Genomic DNA, 24,351 nt, shown 5'->3' with positions numbered 1-24,351 from the left:
GATCAGAACAGTGATGGTCCACATCCCATATTTTGTGGAGGGGAAAATACAAATAAAACCTGCAATGTACATGTAAGCTGTTTAATGACTGTACAATAAATAACAATAACGACCAGACAATAACAGTACATAGCTAGCCAGCCTGATGAAGGTTACACCTGAAACAAGGAACAAAGCACTGTGAACATTTCATGAAGCAGTTTCATCGCTCCAAAACAAGGGATTATCAAGCTAAGGAACTACTTACATTTATTTCTTCTCTTTCTCTTCACGTTTCTTGGCTGCAGTCGCTTTTGCCTAAAACACAGAACATACTTGAATTTAGGAGACTGACCGACCAATTGTTTAATACTGCTTTCAGAAATTTTCCTGTTATAACATATGTATATAATCCAGACAATCAAGTGATCGACATACTATCGATCGAAGTTATTTCAATACAATGACTGTCATCGACCAAATCAGAAAGCTTGACTGTTGCTAAAAGGCTATTACATAACAAATCTTCATGGGTTAGATCGGAGAGTCAGACATAGAGAATGCTAGGCTATGTCCCTATAATACCATATTTATGGAACAAATGAATGGTTTGTTATCTAACGAGTCAAATACCGATATTATTCACAAGTTTCATGAAAATGGTGTTACACGGGACAGTTTCATATTTTATTTATTACTTACCCAACATTAGCAAATAAGATCGAGAAAAGTACTTCTTTCCTAAGAACTCAACAAAGTCTAATACTATTGTGATGTTATTACACAACATGTAATATCTTCAACAGGTAAGTAATAAAAATATTTTTTCAATGCCTCCTATAGAAGTAATCCCACGGAAGCTTTGACAATAAGATGTTAGTGTTCCATGACTAGAAGTTAACATTTGTAAGGGGGGTATGCATGGTAAATGAAACCGGAGTGAGGGTGTGAGTTTAGTTTTACGCCGCACTCAGCAATATTCCAGCTATATGGCGGCGGTCTGTAAATAATCCAGTCTGGACCAGACAATCCAGTGATCAACAGCATGAGCAGCTGAAGGCCTATTCTACCCAAGTCAACACTCATCACGTACATTTGTTTCACTGTTCAAACTACTGCCATTACCTCCTTATAATACAAACCAATAATAATGATTTGAATCTGATCGTTTGTTTAACACAATTCTGATCCTTAAATTATGAGGATTCACAATCTGAATTTAACTATATATTTGGTTTATTTTTCGTTTAAAGTGAAATTCATTGGTACGTTTTCACTGCAGACAGACTACACCCATCAGACCATGTTACTAACCTGTTCCACCAGGGGAAGCAGTTTCTCTTCTTTTGCAAGTATTTTCAATAATTCCATAATAAATGGTAGGTAGTTGTGTCTCCTTCGAATGTTTTCAACCTGAAAAGACAAGACATTTAAAGGCTGAACAATACCATTGTACATAAGGTCCTGCTGATATGTTTCTAAAATGTCAACCCCTTATTTGCTGCAGAAAAGGAAAAGATCACCATACAAAGTACAATGAGAACACAGGTTTGGGTATGTTGAGCCGTGTCTATTTTGCCTCTGATTCTTTTCATTATTGGATTTTCTTTTTTTTAAATCATTATCCACTAGATTTATCACTAGATTATCCATACAGATTTAAAAAACCCACATAAGCATGGACCTAGATTAGCTAAGAATGTTGAGGATGTAACTGATTGTTATGTAACTTAAGAAATTATGCAAGTCAGTCTATAACAGCTGTACTGACATTAACTGTCCCATCTCCTTAAGAGTCCTTTTTATGAATAAAGATCAGAAAAGGTTGTTTCCAAAGTCAATGTCCCCACTGATGTACTACCTTGTATCTCTTCATCTTCATCTCTTCCTCCTGGATGAGGACCGTGAGTTGCGTCAGCTCGGACTGAATATCATCAGTGACCATCCCACCACTCTACAACATTGTCACCAGAGTTACTGACACACTTTCATACATTCTTCAAAATTACGCAAGGTCTTTAAGGTGTGCAAAAACATTTAACATTCTCAAGAATGAGAAAGTTGTGTCATGAAGGGAAATGTCATGTGTGCAATCAAACTTTGTGGTCATGATCAGTGTAAATGACTAAATGTCACATAAAAAGACAATGTTTTCTTTGGCTTTCATGCAATTTGAATAAGTCTGAAATCACACACACACAATTCTTGGGGACACTGTTAAGAACTGTGAAGATCTAGATTAGAATTGATCTTTAGTAACTCATGCTTATCGTTAGAGGTGACCAACGAAATCGGAAGGTCAGACTTGTGATTTGGTTGACACGTCATGGATTCCCAATTTGCATATTTTACATTGCTGAAACTGTTGATCACTGTATTGTCTGGACCAGACATCAATTATTTACAGATAACTGACATATTGCTGAAAGTGGCATAAAACTAAATTCTTGAACAGGTGTCAACACTGAAACAACATTCCTATGGAATACTCAGCATGAATAACACACACAAGATGACTATCTACCAATAACCAAAGGGTGACAGGAACACCATGAGAACGGGACAGCCTGGTGTGCAAGAGAGGATAGAGACAGTGCAGCACAGATTAACTTCGTTAGCACGTGTGCATGTGCTTCTTCAACACCTGGCTGTCCTCTGCACTTCTATGTCATATTTTGTTACACAAGTTTTTTATTTTTAGGGACAAAAATTCTCCAAAAACCTCTGTTTTCTTACATATACTATAGTTTAGCCCTCACGTTACAGAGGGCTTACACAAAGTTATCCATTTATCGGGCCTGCCATACAAACGGTGAACAAATATCCACCCAAACAGAACAAAAATCACCAGAAACTGCCTCTAAAACCAAAACGAACCCCTAGTAATGGAAAACTAATAGTGTGAAATGGAAACAAAACTCATGAATCAGCTACAACAGCACCCGAGAACGGTTGCTGACCGCAGAAAACGGCAGCCACAGCATCCAAAAAACAGCATAAATATCATCAAAGATGGCGGCGAGGGGAGACAAACAGGCTGTAGTCAATAATGTTGTTCGTCCCTATGAGTCCAATCTTGAAAACTTGACATCGGGATGCAGTGCATCAACCCCCTATTGTATTAAGCTTCAAACGTATGTTAAGACTTCTCAGTGTCAGGCTTGCGATTCTGCACAATTTGGTCCCCCATTCGACCGAATAGGGTTTGTTCCGAAAATGTTAACGTCTGAGTGTATTCAGTGCAAAATGAAGTTAAAACGTGGACAACATTGCGTTACCATCAGAAAAGGAAACAGGAACTTGCTAATAATTCAATTGTGAAGTGTCTATCAGAATGGTTTTTCATTCTGCAATGTTATCATCTCCATGTTCTTCAAAATTTCCCATACATCCAAATATTTTTACATCATTTAACATAAAATACAATAAAATCACACTTAAATTGTGGTACAAACATTCGTCCTTCTTAGTTCTTGTAAGTTTCAATATGTTGCCTCCTGTGGATTTGAAACAGAAGTCCCTGCCCTAATCAGTGGATTGAGTTTGCACTCGCTCACTTTATTGTGAAAGTCAAAATGACAATTAGATATACAGTTCACAGATGGTGATCATCATTTTAAATCATCAAAATATATTAATGTTGAATGTGACTCTATGAATACTTAATAAGAAAAACAAGAAAAAAAACCAATAGCACCACATATTGTCAACAACAAACTACAAAACCGTTTCGGCTGAATGGGGGACTCAGAGGACAAAAATCTGTAAAACAAGAAATAAAATTGGTCTGGCCTAAATTTTAATAAATAGATTAAGGGAAGGGGAATGAAGCATGTGCTGGACATCAAGTATCCATACTATTTGTGAGTTGGGTTTCATACCACTATGGACAGCATTTCAATTATGTATATACTGAACAGCAAAAGAAATGTAACTCTGTTGGGATTGTTTGGTCAAATATTTAATTAAAGACAAAAACATGAATGCTTCCTTTTATGAGATTGTTTTGTTGATGTTGAACTTGCGCTTCTTTCACTGTTCATTATATATAGTGATCATGATTCAGTTTGCAAGCTTCAACATATACAGACCTTCATCACTTTTCAGAAATCAAAGAGCTTAAGTGTTATGTGAACCTAAACTTAAAATCAGCGGAAGCTAGGATGCATGACTGGATGTCTTTAATAGTCAAATGTGCAGAATCATCGCCATATCAAATTTTCAAGATTAGACTCATGACGAAAAACATTATTGACTACAGCCTGTTCGTCTCCCCTCGCCGCCATCTTTGATGATATTTATGCTGTTACAGGATGCTATGGTTGCCATTTTTGGATGCTGTGACTGCCATTTGTGCACACGGCGACCGTTCTCGAGTGCTGATGTAGCTGATTCACTAGTTTTGTTTCCATTTCAAACGATTAGTTTTCCGTTACAGGGGGTTTGTTTTGGTTTTAGAGGATATTCTGGTGATTATTGTTCTACTTTGGTGTGTATGAGTTCAGTTTTGGTGTATATGAGTTCAGTTTTGATGATTTTTTCACCGTTTATATGGTAGGCCTGATTTGTGTTGCAACAAAGTTCTTCCTCAACACACCATCACCCTCCTTGTGTATCTACTACAGCCAGGGGGCAATCAATTATAACGATAATCTGAAATTCGACTTAGACATTTCAAATTCCATAACATAGTCTCCAATATTGCTTATGAAAGCCATAGTGAATACTGAATGCTTACAACCAAATATTTCCAGATGTTGACAAAACGGCAGCTAACGTTCCCTCTGAATTCTTCCTACACAAATTACATAATGGGTGAAATGAAAGAGAAAACAATAATTAAGCTGACTTGTTTGAAAAAGAACTCCAAGCACTGATGTGGCTGAAGTGGTACAGAGAGCTCCACAAACGGATCAAGCTGTGAGAAACACGTGAGGGGAGACAACTCAGTGAGTGAGTGAGTTTAGTTTTACGGCGCACTCAGCAATATTCCAGCTATAAAGCGGCGGTCTGTAAATAATCGAGTCTGGACCAGACAATCCAGTGACCAACAACCTGAGCATCGATCTGCGCAATTGGCAACCGATGACATGTGTCAACCAAGTCAGCGAGCCTGACCACCCGATCCCGTTAGTCGCCTCTTACGACAAGCATTGTCGCCTTTTATGGCAAGCATGGGTTGAAGGCCTATTCTACCCCGGGACCTTCACGGGTCAGGAGACAACTCAAGAGACAAGCAGGGTGTGAGAAGCGGTGTTACTGAGGTGACAGACAAATACTGAGGACCTATTTTTACATTCATCAGTCTGACTACACTACTATACACTTCAAGATGATCACCTCCATCTTATTTGAGAGTTCCTTTAGCTTTTTCTCATACATCATCTTCTTGTCAGACACAACTGCCATCAAGTTGAAGTGGATTTCATCTGTACTGTATCTGGTAAAAGAAACATCGGCGAGTGAGGTTTCATGCAGCTGTTAGGCCAGACCAATTTTAATTGTTTTACTTGTTTTTCCTGCTGTATCTTTTCAAGAATAAGGAAATAATAAAAAATAATATTCCCCACTAAATAATATCATAATGTTTTTATGGGCTAAAAATGAAAACTCACAAGAAAATACATTATAGGTTGTTTTTTTCACGAACATTCACTCCATAAATTGCCAAAAGTAATATACTTTGGGTATTCAGAAAGAATAGTACTTCCTTCCCTAAATTTTATTTTTATTTTATATTTTCACCTGCTTTTAGGTTTTCAAAGGACAAAAGTCTGTTAAACAAGAAATAAAAGTTTTCGGGCCTTAGCACTGCTGTGCCCACGACATCACATCTGGTGACATCGGAAAATCAGTTTCATAGTTTGTACCCAACAATATTTGATATATGCAATTGTCAGTGGAAATTTCTATCATACATAGGGACTGTTGATCCTCAAATTTACCGTCCTTGTAACAATAGTCAATGTTCATCATAAATCAGAACAAAAACACAAGGTCAGATGTTGTTTGATTGTAGGGAATACTATATATAGGTAGAGAGGAAACTGATATTGACAGTAAGAGAAAACAGTTTTCCCAAAAAAAAGCAAAGTCAAAGTACAAAGTTCAGACTACATCAGTTGCTCATCTCCCTTACAAACCACATATATCAAGGATTTTGCAAAAGATAGAAATTTCATATCTGGGACATATTTCTGAACATTCCATACATTCAAAAATTCTTCCAAAATGACGGTTATCAACACATATAAATGTTTCAGAACGGTGTTTGGTAACTTTACTTAAAAACTATGTACTATCCGTTTCCAATTTCTCTATGTGTAGATGTGTGTGCACTTTGTGAAATGCATGTGCTTGAAGTCACGTGACATGATCTGCCGAGCATAATGTAAGGATTTGACATGTGACCTGCCTATTTGCATGACTGGGTTGCTGTTCCAGTAAGTAGCTTAACACCCTTGACATGTGAGGAGTTGTTGTGACTTGAAATAATGACAGCTCTTATAGACAACTTTCTTATTATTGAGTGATAAATCACGACAATTAAAATCCTCAATGGTAGAGCAATTATAAAGCCTCATACCAAATTGGAAACGGGTAGCACTTGTAGTTTTAAAGAAAAGTTACCAAACACCATCCTGAAACATTTTCTACCAGACTAAAAACATATACGCACCCAGCCTACTTCCGGGGTGTATCTAGGGCAACAAAATGAGATCAGAAGGAAAATATGTGATTTTGCGTGCCACTATATTGTTCTATTTACACAAATATTACAGAAGAACACTGTTAGACTACTATCTCTACAGCAACTTACTTTTGCATCCTCTTCTCTATGACTGGTCTCACCAGGTCCAGCCAGTCAGAGTTTGCTGGTACAGCACCTAGATGAGACAGACAGGTAGGCAAACAGATGGATGGAGTGTCTCTCCAGCAGTGAGTGAGTGAGTGAGTGAGCGAGTTTAGTATTACGTCACACTCAGCAATATTCCAGCTATATGGCAGCGGTCTGTAAATAATCGAGTCTGGATCAGACAATCCAGTGACCAAAACAGCATCGATCTGCGCAATTGACAACCGATGACATGTGTCAACCAATTAGTCACCTCTTATGACAAACACAGTCGCTTTTTATGGCAAGCATGAAGGTACCTTCATGGGTCTATGGATGGAGTGAGCACACAGTCACTTGGCACAAATGTGCCAAGTTTACACAGAGAGTGTTTGGAAACACTGGGGTCCTGTAGCATCTAATTAGGGCTTGCTTAATCTTAAACAAGAAATAAAGCCCTCCATAAAAGTATACCCAAGCCTACATGTCCTTCAACACACTACCTAGGTCTTCTGGTCTCTCTACAACCTACCTAAGTCTACTGGTCCCTCTCGCAAACCGTCCAATTCATACAGACGGCCATCAACTGGCATATAACCTACAAAATGGTAAACATCATCGTCGTTCTTTGATTGCTTCTCGTCAAATTCAAACATCTGTTGTCTGAAAGAAAACAAAAATGCAATGATGAAACATCACACTAATGGGGAAACATCAGACAATCATTCTTTTCAAACAATTAACAAGGAGGTTTTGTCTTCATTTAAGAGTCAGGGTAAAAATTCAGTGTTATGTCAACTATGATCTCACACCTTTTCAGTTTTCATTCAATATTGGTAGTAACAGAGGTTCAAAATATTTCTTATAAACCACTTGCCACAGGGCAAAGGACATTATAAAAGTATCCTGTCCTGACTAATTTTCCTCCTGCCCTCATATTTATGACATGATCATGATGGTGTAATCAAATAAGGATATATCACCTGGAATTTGATGCTGATGTTTAGTGGACTATTTATTGTAAGTGATAAATAGCAAAGAAAGATATCACTATTTTATCATCATTGTGAAATTTAATAGCTACATTTTGAGGAGATATGAAATGAAATACTGGTTTATTTTCAATTTGAAACCGTAAACAGCAATTATTTAGTAGCCCACAGACAAATAAGACACCCGACTGCCCGAAATGAAAACTGACTTGTCCTGGGTGTTGGACGATAGGATTTTTAAACCTGTGTGACAGCAACACACTGCTCTTTGTGCAACTGATGACTAAGCTCAGATAACCATTAATTTCATAGTTATCCATTGTTGTATTTACCTTGCAAAACTATTGTGAACAGCTCGTATAACATCAGAATTGCTGAGACTTAAACCTCGAAGCTGGAAAAGAAAAAAAATAAATATCAAAATGATTAAAATCTAAATATTTTAGATATTTAAATACTTATGTTACCATAGGGCTTATGCATATTACCTCAAGCATCAGACAGTCGTTGATACGCCATTCTACGGAATGGCTACCTCATGTATCGACAAGTGTACAGGAACGGAAGTGACGTGATCTCCCTATCCGCACCTGCGCGGAGAATCCAAAAACTTCTCTTTTGCTGAAAAGAAATGTCCGAACAAGTCCAGAGTGGGGAGGAAATCATCCAGTGTTGGGTGGGCGTAACCTCCCTATGGTGAGGTAAGTATTAAAATATCTAAAATATTTAGATTTTAATAAATTTTTGACTCACCTTACCATAGGGCTTATGCTTATGAGTTCAACAGACAGGATGGTGGTGTCAGGTTTTGGAGGACCAACCAAAAAGGAACCAAATGTGTCTGATGAAAATCAAAACCAAGGAAACTAGCTGAAGCTTGGAGAAACGGGTAACTGGAACAAGAGACAGATAGTAATCCACAGTAAAGTCAAACTCCGGAAGAAATCAGCAAATAAACAAAGTTCACCAGAATCATACACTTCCTTAAAACCCCAAGGTAAGAAAACATAATTACCTTATGGGTGGAAGGTCGGGTGAGTTGTTGGACCACCACCAACGAGACTGGAAAACCTCCACATCTTCAACTGCTACATCCCGAAGGTAGTGGCTTGCAAATACCGTGGGGGACCGCCAAAAACATCCCTCCATAATCTACGGTACAGAGCAGTTTCTGTGCAGAGCCATGGTGGATGCTACGGCCCGAATCTCATGTGGGTTGCTGGCTGACGGGTGCGGTAAATGTTTCGCATCGTAGGCTACCAAAATAGTCACCCGTAACCATAACGCCACAGTATTTCTGGACACCTCTCCTTTCATTGGGTTACATCCAGAGTGTGGATCTCACTGACCCTTGCCACAGTGGCAAACGCAAAAAGGAAAACTGTCTTCTTCGAAAGATTCTCAAATAAAGTCTTCGCCAAAGGTTCATAAGTCATAAGGAGGGCGACAGAGATGGTCTAAAATAACATTCAAATCACAAGCATGAGGACGAAACTTCACCTTTTGATCCTCCAGCTTAAATGCCTTCAACATGGCAAGGAGTTCCAGCACCTTGGACACCTGCCAGTCACACTTGACTGCTAAGATGGAATTAAGAACCGATAAGTATGTCGCAATGGTACTGCCTCTAAGATGTTTGGAGCTTCTCAAGTAGAAGAAAAATTCTGCAAGAAACTGAGGAGATACTGTCAAAGTATTGTGGTTTCTGAGTGTACAAAACTTCTCAAAGGATGTCCTTTGACACATCTGGTCCTTGTGGTGCCTTGATTCTGAATCACCCAGACGACCATGGAGGTGTCGGACGCTATGAGAAGGCAAGTGTTCCGCAAAATCGGCATCCAATGCTGAACAGTGAGAATCACCGCTTGAAACTCCAGAATGTTGATGTGCCACCTGCGTTCGGCGTCGGACCACAGCCCCGAGACTGTCTGACCATTGATGTGAGTGCCCCAACCTTGAAGGGAGGCATCAACAAAGAGTTCGTGGTTGTGTTTCAAGTCTGTCAAGGAGACGCCTGGAGTCCACCATCAAAGATACTGGTGAAGATGGTCCGGTAGAGGGTACCTGACACGTAGATTGTCGGTCTGTATGTGAGGGAGGAGAAAGCGCTGCAACGGTCGAAGCATCAGACTTCCTCTTAGCAACAGGTCTTGAGCGGATGTGAGAAGGCCTAGCAGGGACTGCCACTCCCTGAGGGTCATTGGCTGAGATCGAGCCGGTGGGATTCTGACAAGGTTGGAGTGTGTCACGAACAGGGGGCGCTTGTCTCTGCCCCTATTCGGCATGGTAGGAGGCTAACGGGTGCACTCAGGCGCACTGTGCTGTCCAAAATTGTCCTCTGCCGAATGCTGAATGTACTGATTTGTGTCTCAGGATGTAACAGCGCTTCCCTCTTCCTCTGGAGGCTGAACAGCCATGAAAAGCAGATCCTGCAGTTCAAAAGTTCAAAGCAACACTTCCATGTTAGTCAACTCCCCCTGCTGTCTACATACCTCAGGGATCATGTCGTCGAAGAGATAACGTGATGAAAAAGGAGCCCTAAATAACTTGTGTTTAAATTCTTCCTGCCAAGAATAGGGGTTGAGTAACGCCAAACTGTCGTAGTCATAGCTAGCACCACTCTCAGATGTGCCAACAGGTCATATATTACTTTCCCCTGCCACTGGAACAGCGTCGAGAGATGATCCATCCTAGAGGCGTTGTCTTCAGGTCCCAGGTAGCTGCCGACATAGCCGGAGCGAAAGCTGAGATGGGTTTACGCATATGCTTTAACTCCGAGTCAATGGCCAACATCTTGGAGTCCTTGACTCTATGAATTCTGCGGAAAACTTGCCAGGCGTTTAAACGATTCTTCATGAGCTGCCCTGTGATCAGTGAAATCCAAGCTGCGAATCTTATAGTCGTCCTTCTTAGACTTAGGTGCCTTGATTGTGGAAGAGAGATAGCTTGGCAAAGTCTGCATCAAGAGAAACAATCGCGTCCGCCACCATCAGATGCAGAGGAATCGGTAATTCTGGTGAAAAGTGATTAGCTTTCTGATCATCCGTGCCAGGAGACGGAGAGGGACAATCCGGGAGCTTGTCGGCAATCCAATCATACACAGCAGACGCAGGTAAGTAGGTGCCCCCGTCATCCGAGTCCTCAGGTGCTTCCTCATAATCCGTTCAGAAGAACCTTTCCTCCATGTCGTCCCATGATACTGTATGATTCCGAAGCTCCATAGCAGAACCAAGATGAGTGTCAGGAATGAGAACGGCATATGTGTTTGGAGTAAGCCGGTGATCTGGAACACCTATCCTTGTCTGACGATCGACAAGGAGAGATCGATCTGGATCATGAACTACGACGACTACAGCGACAAGGGCTCCTGGAGCGTTGACAGCACTTGCGAGTAGTGGAGCGAGACCGTCTATCATGCCAAGAGCATTCCGCTTCTAAGCGCCTAGCACGCTCTTCCGTAAGTTGTTGTAAGATCTCTTCCCTAGAGAGTGTAGCAGTAGGCATGCACTTGGCAATTCTGTAGGATGCCACAGGTACCTGTATAGGTGTAGGCACTGACAATCAAGCAGATGGAAGTGACTATGCCGTTGGCATCGGAACAGGTGTAGATGTTGCTGCTGTAGAAAATATAGCGTCCAAGGGTGGAGCCACAGGCGTCGGCATCGGAAGAGTAAATGACACAGTAGAAAGCAACGCTGGTGATGGTGCTGGATCAGCGCTCGGTTGCAAAAGAGTTCTCGAAAGCTTCTGCACCTCAGGGTGAGAGAGGGCATCCAGGAGGGGGAGATCAACGAAATAATCAGAGGAGCGCTGTGGTAAAAGCGTCGGGTCCGAAGGAGGTGGAGGAAGCGTCGATGGAGGCGCCGGAGTCACTGATGGTGATGGGTGATTGTCCTGCGTCTGAGCAAGTGATGACCGTGATCCTGAGATGAAGCAGGGGAACACATTTTCCTTTTCCTCTGAGTGAATCGTTTCCTTTTTGCCAACAGACAGGCCTTGAATTCCTGAATATGGAGAGACGAACAATGATGACATCGATCATCAAAAGTACAATTAACAGTAGCACAGTCCGGACACCAGGAGTGGGGATCCTTTGCTGATTTCTGCACTTGGCAGAGTGTGCAAAACTGCCGGGTCATAACAAAGCTGTAACACACAGAGAAACAAATAACTTAAGAGAAAGAACGCCAAAAGGAAACTTGGTTAAACTGAAACACTTACAGCAGAAAAAATGGAGTAACACCCCTGCAGAAAAAATGAGCATGACCTAGTGACGAGACAGCAGAGAGTACACAACCAAACTGGCGGCCCCGACTGACTTACGCAGAGTGTAAAAAAACTAACGACAAATGGATATTTAAGCAAAGTTATGAGCACAACAACACACACTGGTAAAGAAGACAGACTGGGTTCCAACATTACCAATATGTGCTAGGAAAAATGGACAAACAATATGGAAAACTAGGAGATATCGAAAAACACGAGGTAGCCAGGTAAGTGAGGATAAATTACTGTAAATCTTCACCACCAAGAAGGGAAAAGGTCACACCTACCAGAGCAAAAAAAACCAACTTTAATACAAAGCAAGTAGCAAAACAGTGTCATCAAACAAAAATCACGTCTGACAGGTAAGACGCTTAAAGTAAAAGTGAAGTTTTTGGATTCTTTGTGCATGTGCGGATAAGATCATGTCACTTCCGTTCCTATACACTTGTCGATACATGAGGTAGCCATTCAGTAGACTGTCAATGACTGTCTGACCTCTTTTAAGCAATGCTTGAGGTAATATGCATAAGCCCTATGGTAAGGTAAGTTAAAAATTATGAAGCTTTATTGTACTCCTGTAATGAACACTACATGAATAAAATGCATGGATGCAATAATACACAGATTTTTAGAAACTCATTTACAGTATTCCAAACTCCAGCCTGCCCGATCATCTGGGACAGTCTGTTTGGCGAATGGACAGTCATTTTAAAAAAGTTGCATGCCCAATGGTCTTTGAAGAAATCTGACTTTGAGTATAAGAACTAAAGCCTTGACTGAAACATGAAGTAGTTTCACTGCAATCATTTACCTTCTTTTTTTTTTTTTAATCAATGAATTTCTTGACTGGCAACTTTCCAACCGGTCTTGAAACTTTTGAGAGTTCCCAGACCAGTTGTCTGGCTGAAATTTTGGTGAGATTACAACACTGCCAACTGTTATCCTGGAGTTTGAGACATATGCTGGTGGAGAAAGGAAGGTCTGGAAATGTCTGGGTATACTGGCATATACCTGGCAGAAATTATTAGCATCAACTGGCATACATATGGGGTGGGGAAGAGGTGGTTGGGGGGTTGGGTGTGGGTGGTGGTGTTGTCAGTCACTTCACACATGGCATGCAGTGGGTCATGTACTTTGTATGTAAATGTTAGGGGGGCGTTCACATTGTACATGCTTCTCCATAAAAATCATCATCACCCCGCACCCTAGCCATAAATTATGAACACTTGCTAACTGAGAGTAGACACTCACTGCAGGATCAAATGACTGTGCGAATTCCTTAAATGATCCCAATGTGTCTCCGAGTTCGACATCTGCATGGTGGGTGTTGAGAAGGATGCTCAGAATAGCCTGGGTAGCACATGCATTGTTGATAACCTGAAAGAATATAGAGTTTGTAAAAGCCAAGCACAAGTATTAAATTAATTACAAAGAAAGCAGAGATTGACTGCACTGTCCGACTTGGTGCAGTGGTTGGTAACGAATAACTGAAAGTTATTAATGCAATATATGGTACCCCCATGTTAACTTAATTTGTCATATTCCATTCTTGCAGATCTCACTTTGAAAAAGGGCATATAGACTCAAGGAAAACATGCACCATTAAAAAATTGTAAACATTCATTCATATTCGGTTCTGGAGATCTCGAATAACAAACTGGATTCATGAAGGGATACAGTTCAATTCACTGAACATGCGAGTGTATGTTAACAGCCTTAGTGACCATATGACAAATAATGTACTCTTTGCAAGCATATAGTATAATTTGGAGGAGGCCAATACTCCTAGGTACAAGCACCTGTTTGGCAAAGAAGATCTTGTCCAGCCTGCTGTCCTGCACAACATTGCCCTCTGGCTCCTTGTCTGGTGCCCATTTGAACAGGAAGATGAGGCCATGCACTGGTCTGTAGGAGACACACAGAACACTTAGAATAAGTAAAGAAGTCTACCAAGGTTAGACACAGGATTTAGTATGAGGATGAAAAACTAGAAAAAGAAGGTTTATCAAAAATAGTTGTTTCCAAACATACTGCCACTGGCAATATTTGAACAACTGGTAAAATGTCATGTGTTCCTGTAAATCTTAGCAGTAGACATGAGCCGCAGTTAAATTAGAGTTACTGCCCTTGGATGATATTGACACTCAAGACGTTACCAGCTTGACTGTTTCTAGAATCAAGTCTTCAAAGGCCATTTAGAAGTGAAATACATAAGAATGAAGATTTATGGATGTCAACTTCTTGATTATGGGAACACAACGTTTTGGAGTTAATGCTTACTCCTTCATCAGGACCATTAACTCCAAAACGTTGTGTTCCTATAATAAAGCAGTTGACATCCATAAATCTTCATTCTTATGTTTCTAGAATGCGGACTGAACATCAATCAGAGTGGCATGAGGACAATTTGAGACCTTGCAACCTTTTGTCCACCTGCCAAGTGCAGAAGACACACCCACGCTTAAACACTTAGGACATGTTTGCTTCCAACATTAGACATTTGTGGATACACGAACATAATTACTTATAATTCGTTTTGTGAAGCAAGTTGCCAATCTAACTTAAATTTTGATTAATTCCTTGCAGTGTATGAAATGGTGTCTCCCTGGTGGCCCGCTGCTTGCTAGTTACATGGCGGGCTTACCACTTTATGCTTTACAACTGTGGTAGCTAGACGACGTCTGTATGTATACTTCATGATCAATCAAACCACAACTTCTTCAGATCAGCCTATCCTTCATTTAACAGTAACACTATAAGTGACTGGTATAGAAATTATTTCAGTGACCAAGTTTTATTTGTTAAATTTGCTGTTGCACATGTTTACTTTTCACAAGGAGAGTTACAAATCACCTGTGCTCATTGCATGAAGAACATGTACAGTAGAGACCATTCTTGCCAAAGATACTGACCATTCTGACTTTGCCAGTTTCTTCTGATTCAGATGGCAGTGACACTAAATGAACCAACAGGGACCACCAAGTTCTGTTTTCATAAAATTTGCTTTTGCACATGTTTGAGTTTACCTCATTACAAGTAATTCATTAATTAATTTTAACAGCTAATTTCTCTTTCATTTTTTGGATACACGGTTGGTTACATGTTAACAGGGACAGCAACAATTTTCAGTTATCAGTCCTGTGACTCAGTGTGAGCCTTCTGGGGAATTTAGGAGTTTCATACACTGTTCCTTGGTGAATCTTGGATTTTTTATAAGGAAATCATCCCTGTAGTGTTTTATCACAATAATAATAAAAAGAACCCCCCAAAAATCCAAACAACATCTATCACTGAACAATAGGTTATGGGACATCAAACAGTGAACACACCAGTGCTTACAAATGCAACACAATGAAATTGTAAATTCTTGATGAATGACAGCTTGTGTTTCAGATGAAGTTCTCTTTTGAAAGTTAGAGAGATGCTATTTGTCATTCATTTGACTAGAAAGACAACAAATATTCCTTAAATGTTTGAAATCCATACACAAAGATATAATAAGTTTTTTTCTATCTAAGATGTAAACAGGTTTAGAAAAAAGATAATACTATTCATCACCCATACTCACATGTTTAACACTTCAGGTTTTTGACATTAACCTGGGATCATATTTGGGAAACTTGGGAATTAATTCCAACATTTACAAAGTTTAAAACACATTGAAATGGGAAGATCATTTACAGAAAGAACATACTGATATAGCAGGGGTGGAAATAACTTTCAAAGTGCCACTGTACACCGGTAAATTGACACATGTGAAAACACTTGCCCTGATAATTTTCCCACTGTACCACAAGTACATTATATTGATAGAATTATGATGATCATTTCATACTGACAAAGTGAGTGTGCAATGATTCAAAGTATGAGTTTCAAAAACAAATATAAAAAGCGACTACCTATTACATTCAATGTTTTCCTATACTGCAGTGGTCACTATGTTGGTGTTTGATACTATCACTGATTGTATTCAGGTTTTAATGAATAAACTGTGTGAAATTTGTGTTCCTGTTTCTTTGATAATTTAATTATTCAGTTTGACACAGATAGAATAATATGTGATAAATGTTATGTTCATTCAACACAATTCTTTAATCTGATAGAGGTGTTCATTGAGTGACTGACATTCACATACTACATTTCAAGAGACAGTGTTTGGCAATGGGATAACTGTCACATATCCTTACAGCTTCTTTAAATTTCATACATTCATAGGTTCATAGTCAGTGATTGAAATAATTTTTCAACTCAACCTGACAGCCAGGCTGGGGGCCCATAAATGTTGCCTGCCCACCTTTTTAACTTACTTTCTTGCAATAACTTACAAAAAGGCGCCATTTTGTAACAAGTACAAACGAGTAAGTAACCCTCTCTTTGATTGGTTCTTACTGAACCACGTGACTACAATCCAATCGTAGCTTAGCTTACTAAGCCAGCCAGTCTTAGTGTCCTGTTGCTATTGTCACTGGCTGAAGAGTTGTCCATGTATAATTATGGAATATACTCGTAGCTTTCATTCATCTTTCTTAAATCAAAATATAACATGACAATTAAAATGGAATGATCGTACTGAAAGCGAACTGAAAGTAGGTCAACCTTAAAAATTTCAGCCAGACAATGGGACTGGTGGACAGAATTTCCAGGCAGCCCCACTCAACATTTACCGGCCATGGGCAGTCGGGCAGGCCGTTATTTCGATCACTGTTCATAGTCCATCAGACTTGAAAGTCTTCTTGAACTTCCTGTTTGACATGAGACAAGCCACTGTCCGATTGCTGATTTTGGATTGAAGTCTTTTGCTTGCTTTGGACCACGTGTCATAATCATGAGCAGGTGGTTCAGGGTTTCCTGATTTAACTGAGTTCTGTGTTATGTTTTCACCAAGTTCATTGAAGAAAACATGTGCTCACAGATTGCAGTGCTTGGACTAATGGTGAACGTAAGTTCAAGAAGTTAACAGATAGCCTTAAACCTTTGTGGTTTGGTCCTGAGAAGTGTGACATAGGTATCAACTGGAGGATGCCTGGTTCCTTTCAAGAGCCCCTTTAACTCAGAGTACTGATCAATACACAACTTGGTGATCTCCTCATTGAAGAGTGGCCTGAAATGGGCCAGCAAATCACACAGCTGTTCCTTCCCATGAGTAGCTAGCTGGACTCTATCATCACATGGCCAACTGGTATAATCAACTACAACACTGACACACTTCAATGGTTTTTCATTGAAGCATGAAAACCTGGTGTCCACATATTGGATGACATTGTCTATGAAAGAAGAAAAGAAAGTGTCTTCTTTCATGTCTACAGGTCGGCAGTTACCTTTCATTTTGACTCCATCAAATTCTAAAGAATGTGGCTGATACCTGTCACAGAAATACTTGATGTGTTCTCCTGAGTTGATGGGATCAACCTTCAGATTCACAAGCTTGAGACTAAGTCCCTCCAGCTGGCTATAGACCTCTGTGATCAGGAGGTCTTCAGTTTGGAAAATCAGTGACACGTCAGTAAGTATGGGTAACACATCTAAAATAATGTGCATAATCTTGATGGTTCAACATGCCTCTTGCCTTTGCACTGTTTTCTGCATTCCCTATGGCCACACTCTCTACATGTAACACAACAGTTTTGTAACTTCTGTTTAGTGCTTAAACTGCCCGTTTCGTACTAGCTAGCCATCGTACTTGCTTGACGTAACCCAGGGTAACGAGATCAGTTTCAAACAATTCAGCAATGGATCTCACCTCCCTCCTCATTTTGGGACTTTTGTAATAGAACTTGAAGATCTGTTTTACTTTTAGTGTTTCCTCAAATTTTGTAATCTGTGGCAAATGTTTAACAGCATCAAGAACAGCTAGCTGTAACTTGTGCGCAACACAGTGTATTGGGACAACATAGTTTGCATCAGTAAGTACTTTGGCAGCTACTCCACTTCTCTTGCCCATCATTACGGAGGCCCTATCAAAATTAACTGAAACTAGTTTGGGCCCCTTACTGCTGGGATCAACCATATTATTGTATTCCAGTCCATCTCCCTTGACAGCCTCTTTTATTCCATTTAGAACACCATCAGCATGACAGGGTTCTAAAGATATTGTTTCAGCATGGACAGACACAGGTTCTCCATCCTGACTTACATAGCGGATAAAAACTGTCTCCGGTTCTGTGACATTAGAGTCAGTACTGCCATCACTCAGAATAGTGACAAAGTTTGCCCTTAATATGTCATCAATAAAATCTGCTTTAAGTGATTCAGCAATTGATTTGGCAAATTTGTTTGGCACTTGCACGATTACTGTATGAATTGCCAATGTCGACGTCTACACATTCAAGTAAGTCAAGAGTAACTTCAAAATCACCCAGAGGTTTCCCTTGTTTAGCTATGTGAAACGCTGTAATAAAAAGTTTTTCAAACTTCCCATAGACATTTTTATCCAAGTTTTTGAATGCCTAGAGTATAGGACATGCCACAGACTGACAACTAGATGTACTGCCCTCCCTGCTACAACTGCTAGTTGCGTCGCTGGATGCCTCACTGTGAGAACTTACGTTGTGTTTGTCAAAAATTTCACGCTCTCTATGAACATCAGATACACTGTGTGATTTAAGATAAGGGAGAAGTCCCTTCCAGAAATGTATTCCACTTTCCCGATGAAAATGAGGGGTACTTACAACAAACTACGCATGTCATGAGATCTTTCTCTTCACTGTACCCAACCCATGGATACGCTTCAGCCCATGTTGCTTGGAATTTAAGTTCCCTCTTCTTATTATTGTCATTATTTGTTTTTATCTATATTTACTTCATTTTCGTTCTTCTTTTTAGCGGGTATGCCACATTTAAAGCCAAACCCATCAAGTGAGCGTTGTTTTGACATCCTGATCGATGTTGAAACAGACGATGTCTCATTACTGCAAATCGTTTACCAAGAATTCAAACAAACTCACAACTGCGCATGTACATTTACTGAGATCAACAATATGCATAGTGAAGTCAATGTATGGAGCTTTCATTAAAAAATATCTAACAGACTCACAACAGTGCATGTGAAAGTTATAAGGTTGCAAGCATGGACTATCGATATCAAGGTTGGGAGCTTGTATGAAATGATATGCGCATGCGCAAAGAACTAAGAAAGATAACTCTTAGTTGTTATTTTTTTTCTGAGCAAAACAAATGCGACCCGGTATGTAATCAAAGGAATGCATTTATAATTTCTTGCTGAATTTTAAATATACAACATATCTAACATTGGAAAATCAACTGGACACCGGTACAGTGTGATAAACACATTTGCTTGCCCGACAGAAACAAACACTGTACTGGGGCATCGGGCTATGGGTTGTTTCCACCCCGTATAGAGTGGAAGAATATTCATCTTATAGCAAAACGATGTACACAAAGTAGTGTATTAAGATAGTTTCACTTTAGATCATTCATATTATATTGAGTACCAATAAGTTACTATTTAAGATGGGATTCCTTGAATCCCCAGCAAGTTCTTTATGTACATGATGTAATGACTCACTTGAAACCATTGTACAAGTTATTGTGGTTACATAGGCTAAAATCATAGGGAGAAACTCGAACAATGGCTTGCAAAATAAACAAGGAAATATCAAATTCTATGAAGAGAAAGTATTTTGGGGGTTTGAGGGATGCATAACAATCCTTTGAATGTAATTATTCTTATAACAAAATCTATGCTTTACAGATGTACAATTAAGAAAATCAAATTGCACTCTTTTACAACAAGAAATATACAGATATTACCAGGCCACAAAATTTACAGCATTCTCAAACTGTAAACAAGCAAGCTTTCATACCTTTTGGTCATCTTTTCATATACTTTTCAGAACCCTGAGCAATGATCAATATGATATCTAATGTGATCACAATCTGATATTAATGGTGAACAACTATGACATCCTTTGTCACCTATCTGTATATGGTTTTCTCTACACCCACTTGTAGTAGCCCTGTGTAAAACCTTTTGACATGAATGTCAACACTGTGTACATCCATGACATTGTTTTCTGCATATTTTTTTCAGCAACCTGGTGTAATGACTACATCATATTTATATCAATCATAACCTTCTGTACTCTTACAACATCCTTGTATATATCCTTTTCAGTATATCTAAATGAGACACAATCTTTTGTACATCTATGTGCACAGATATACAGTATGGTTCAAAATTATTGAGAATAGCTAAAGCATTTCATATTATTAAACGAGAACAAATCAGATAAAATTGAATGTATTGTGAAAGTGAACTGACCTTTTCATGTTGTGTAGGTAACAATTTAATATTTTATCAAGTCTCCTTGAGCTTCACGGCACAGTCTAAGACGGGTAGGCATACTTCCTATCAGAGAGGTTAGTGTCTCGTGAGTTATGCTGTCCCAGTATCGGACCACTTCTCTCTTCATGTTTTCAATTTTTGTCAACCCCTTTTGATTCACACATTCCTTCATCATCCCCCAAATGTTCTCAATGGGATTTCAGTCAGGACTATATGCAGGAAATGGTAATGCAGTCACATTTTTCTCCTGAAACCACTGCTTGGCATGTTTTGCGGTGTGTTTAGGATCATTATCTTGCTGCAAAATCCAGTCATTTCCATAAAACACATGTGCACTTGGAAGGAGAAAATTATCTAATATGTTAGTGTAGCGTTGACTTGTCAGATTTCCCTCAAACACACACAGCGGGGTCGTTCCTAATAAGGATATCCCTCCCCATACATGAAACTTTGGGCTGTATTTAGGTCGTCGATACAACGGTGCTGACGCAGACTTTGTCCATATTTTCACATTATTGGGATATACCCATATTGAGCTTTCATCAGTAAAAATCACATTTTCCCAGTCAAAGTTTTCATGTGCCAAACACCACTCAACACGCCTGTCTTTATGTTCTTGTTTCATGAGAGGAGAAGGAATTCCAGTCTTTTTCTCCCATCCAAGATCAATCAAATTTCTTCTAACTGTAGATTTTGATACAACTGTTGATCCCCTTTCTATCATTTCATACCTGATGTTGGAGATGCTTGCCCTTTGCTTTTTAGACGCTAAAATTCCCAGCCAGACGCGATCTGAGAAGTCCAATTTTCTGGGTCTCCCTGCTCCTTTCTGATGCCCAAAATCCTTTCCCTCTTTAAAATTCTTCCTAATCCTATACACAGTAGAAAGAGGAGTTCCTGTGCTCTCTGCCAGTGTATTTACATCATCAATTCCTTGATTACACAACTCAAAAATCAACCTTCTTTTATCTTCAGCAGACATTGTTGACAGTGCTGAGGAAAATGACGTCTGCTACAAATTCAGGGGAGGTAACTCTAATTGTACTATACTCAGTAGGCCAAGATGAGTTACCTCCCTTATACCATTACTTAGTTTTAAGTATCAGTGAATCAGTTGAGGTGTTAGGATAGCTCAAAGTAAGAAGAACAATTCTCAATAATTATGAACCAGACTATATACTGACACACAATGAAAACGCAAAACCCATTTCATACTACAGTACTTGCCATAAAATGGATGTAAATGTAACCAAAAAGTGGAAATATAAACAATGACTGACCTTGGAATGACATTCTGGCATGGCAAAGGGATGCAACTCTGCACAACAAAAACTAATTGATGAACACTGCTTCCCACTGCACAGTACCAGCAGAATAGAAACATGACACAGCAGGAAGCCATCACTGCTTCTTCTCAAGGGGTGATGGAGTAGCCTACTGGTTAAGGTATTCACCCGACTAGCCGAAGACCTGGGTTTGATTCCTAACCTTCTAACATTGGTACAATGTGTGAAGCCATTTCGGGTGTCAACCTCCGTGATATTATTGGAAAGGATATGCCGTAAAACCCAACTCACTCTCACTCAAAGACTAAACTTACTTCAGTTTCTTGAAGCTATCACTGTCCAAACTCCATATCTCTTCCACCTGCACTCCCTTGCAGCCTGAAACAGATGGACAGTGTCTGTGGTCATACAACTCTGAAAAGTGAAAAATTACAGATTCTGCAGTGTAATGGGCTACTTCTGACACAATGACAACTTGAGAAGGATTCCTTTAAATCTGTTGCCAAATAATACATGCAAATTCTGCAGAATAAAAAATTATATTAATACACGAACACCAGCACTAATACAGATCAAGACATTTCACGTAACTGGTGAGTGGTAACAGTTATTCATGTATTAGCAGCCGAAACAGCAACCTTTACATACTTTAGAGGTGACATTTCAAAATACACACAACCTTGTACATTATGAGTGGAAACTGAAACATGACGTCACCTTCAGTTAAGTGAGTGAGTTCAGTTTACACCGCATTCAGCAATATTCCAGCTATATGGAGGCAGTCTGTAAGTAACAGAGTCTGGACCAGACAATCTAGTGATAACTGCATGATAACTGCTATATGTAATTGGGAACCGATGACGTGTCTACCAGTCAGCAAACCGAACGACTCAATCCCACTAGTCGCCTTTTACGACAAGACAGTCGCCTCTTATGGCAGCATGGGTTGCTGAAGGCCTATTCTACCCAAGACCTTCACAGGTCTTCAGTTAACATGGTTAAGCAGGATATTATTGAAACAATTTCATATCAATGATCCTTATTAGTTCTTCCTATTTAGGATATTTTCAATTATCACTCTTTTCAAACTGCATCACTTTGCGGTGTGAGGAGGTAACATAACTTCATGTCATCCTAATGGGTATCTTATTCACAGCTGAATGCTGACGACGATTTTGAAATCCTGTCCTGCAGTTTGTTCAGTTTACCAGACACAATCCGACAGGGCAATTACTACACTATCCATGGTATAGTGTTACATGTGTCTCACTATAATCTTAACCTGGTTCAGGCTTGGTTGCACTTTAGCATCCATGCTTAACCACTCGTCCATAACATCCAGGGAGAGGACATACCCATATTGTCAATTACCCCCTTTTTAACCACTTCTAGCCATAAAAATCTTCCTCATCTAAGAAGTGTAATCTTTGTATCTACTCAAACATGTGATGCCATACATAACACTGTAAACTATGACTGCTAGACTGACTGGTGGCTCTGGTGGTTTTGACACACAATAGCACACTTCGCTTTCAGAAAAAGTAAACTGTCGGGGTGTGATGTCAGTAAAGTGCATGCACTCTTCATTTCTTGTTTATTTAAATCCACATTAAGGAGAATGGGGACCTAAACTTATCAAGATTAACTGCGAAAAAGTGAAAATGAAAGAGTGTAACCGAGATTTTAACACAGAGTTTGTCGAGCGTTTTGAGAATGTGTACGCATGGTAACGTGTTTATGAGACTTGGTCAAAAACGACAATACGAATGAAAACGCATCAAAATGCTTTGGACCACAAATCCCTTGTCACTGAGAAGTGTAATGACATACGAGCGGTTTTATTTGGCATATTCACTCGAAACGGATTCATATTACACGCAGGTTAACGCATCAATATCTGATTATGAAAACTCAGTGTACCAAATCCTCGTATCAATTCTGTGAAAACACCAGGATCGCTTTCAATAAGACACCAGTCTCCCGCGCTGGTAGCCATGCTTGTTTAGCTTCCGGTACTCATGCGCAGGACCTCATTAGTCACTTCCTTTATTTTCTTTAACCTCGTTTATCCAGTCAGAGTACGCGTGCAGACATATGAAGCGCCGTAAAAGTATGCAGATTTTACTAGGATTGACTGCAGCAACTTTTTCTAAATTGATTTACAGAGTGAATAATCTGTTTCAGTGCATTCAACATCAACATGTTTCACTTTCTTCACACCTAAATGTAAAGAGTGAAAAAAGCTTTCGGCATAACATCAACGACCCAAGTTTTGGGGGCACGAATTCATACAATTAAACGCTGCAATTGTCCAAACGCGAATGTTAAATCTGCCAAGTGATGTCACATTGTGTGTTGTCACTAGAAACATTCAAACCGATGTGAACGTTGTATTGGTGCGTCGAAAACAGCTTGTGCTTAACGTTTGTGTTTTCCAAGGTTTACGATCACCGTCTATTCAGGGTAATTCTTGAATTATAGACTGTAGTATGTTTTGTTATAATATGCATCGTCCTTCCTACAAATAGGCAATATGCATGTCTGTCACTCCAACTACCACGGTGGTGGGATAGATACCCTAGTGGTTGAAGCGCTCGTTCGTCACACCGAAGGTTCGAGCCCAGACTTTGGGTACAATGTGTAAGGCCAATTTCTTTTGTCGACTTCACAAATAGTAGGCGAGCTAGT

General features: G+C 39.7%; 1 protein-coding gene across 1 annotated transcript; it reads right to left on the bottom strand.

Moving 5' to 3' along the window:
• Positions 1-67: 67 nt before the first annotated feature.
• LOC137298256 (ubiquitin carboxyl-terminal hydrolase isozyme L5-like) lies at positions 68-23,704 on the bottom strand. Its single transcript, XM_067830433.1, has 12 exons — positions 23,584-23,704; positions 21,978-22,041; positions 13,872-13,977; positions 13,324-13,449; positions 8,139-8,200; positions 7,347-7,477; positions 6,800-6,866; positions 5,320-5,419; positions 1,841-1,933; positions 1,294-1,392; positions 248-297; positions 68-158 (listed from the first exon to the last, which is right to left on the bottom strand). Exons 1-11 carry the CDS (start codon positions 23,657-23,659, stop codon positions 250-252), a joined length of 972 nt encoding a protein of 323 aa, XP_067686534.1. The 5' UTR covers positions 23,660-23,704; the 3' UTR covers positions 68-158; positions 248-249.
• Positions 23,705-24,351: the final 647 nt, after the last annotated feature.

The sequence above is a fragment of the Haliotis asinina genome, chromosome 10 (genome assembly GCF_037392515.1).
Source record: "Haliotis asinina isolate JCU_RB_2024 chromosome 10, JCU_Hal_asi_v2, whole genome shotgun sequence".
Classification (NCBI taxonomy): domain Eukaryota; kingdom Metazoa; phylum Mollusca; class Gastropoda; order Lepetellida; family Haliotidae; genus Haliotis; species Haliotis asinina.
This window is presented reverse-complemented; position numbering and strand designations above follow the sequence as displayed.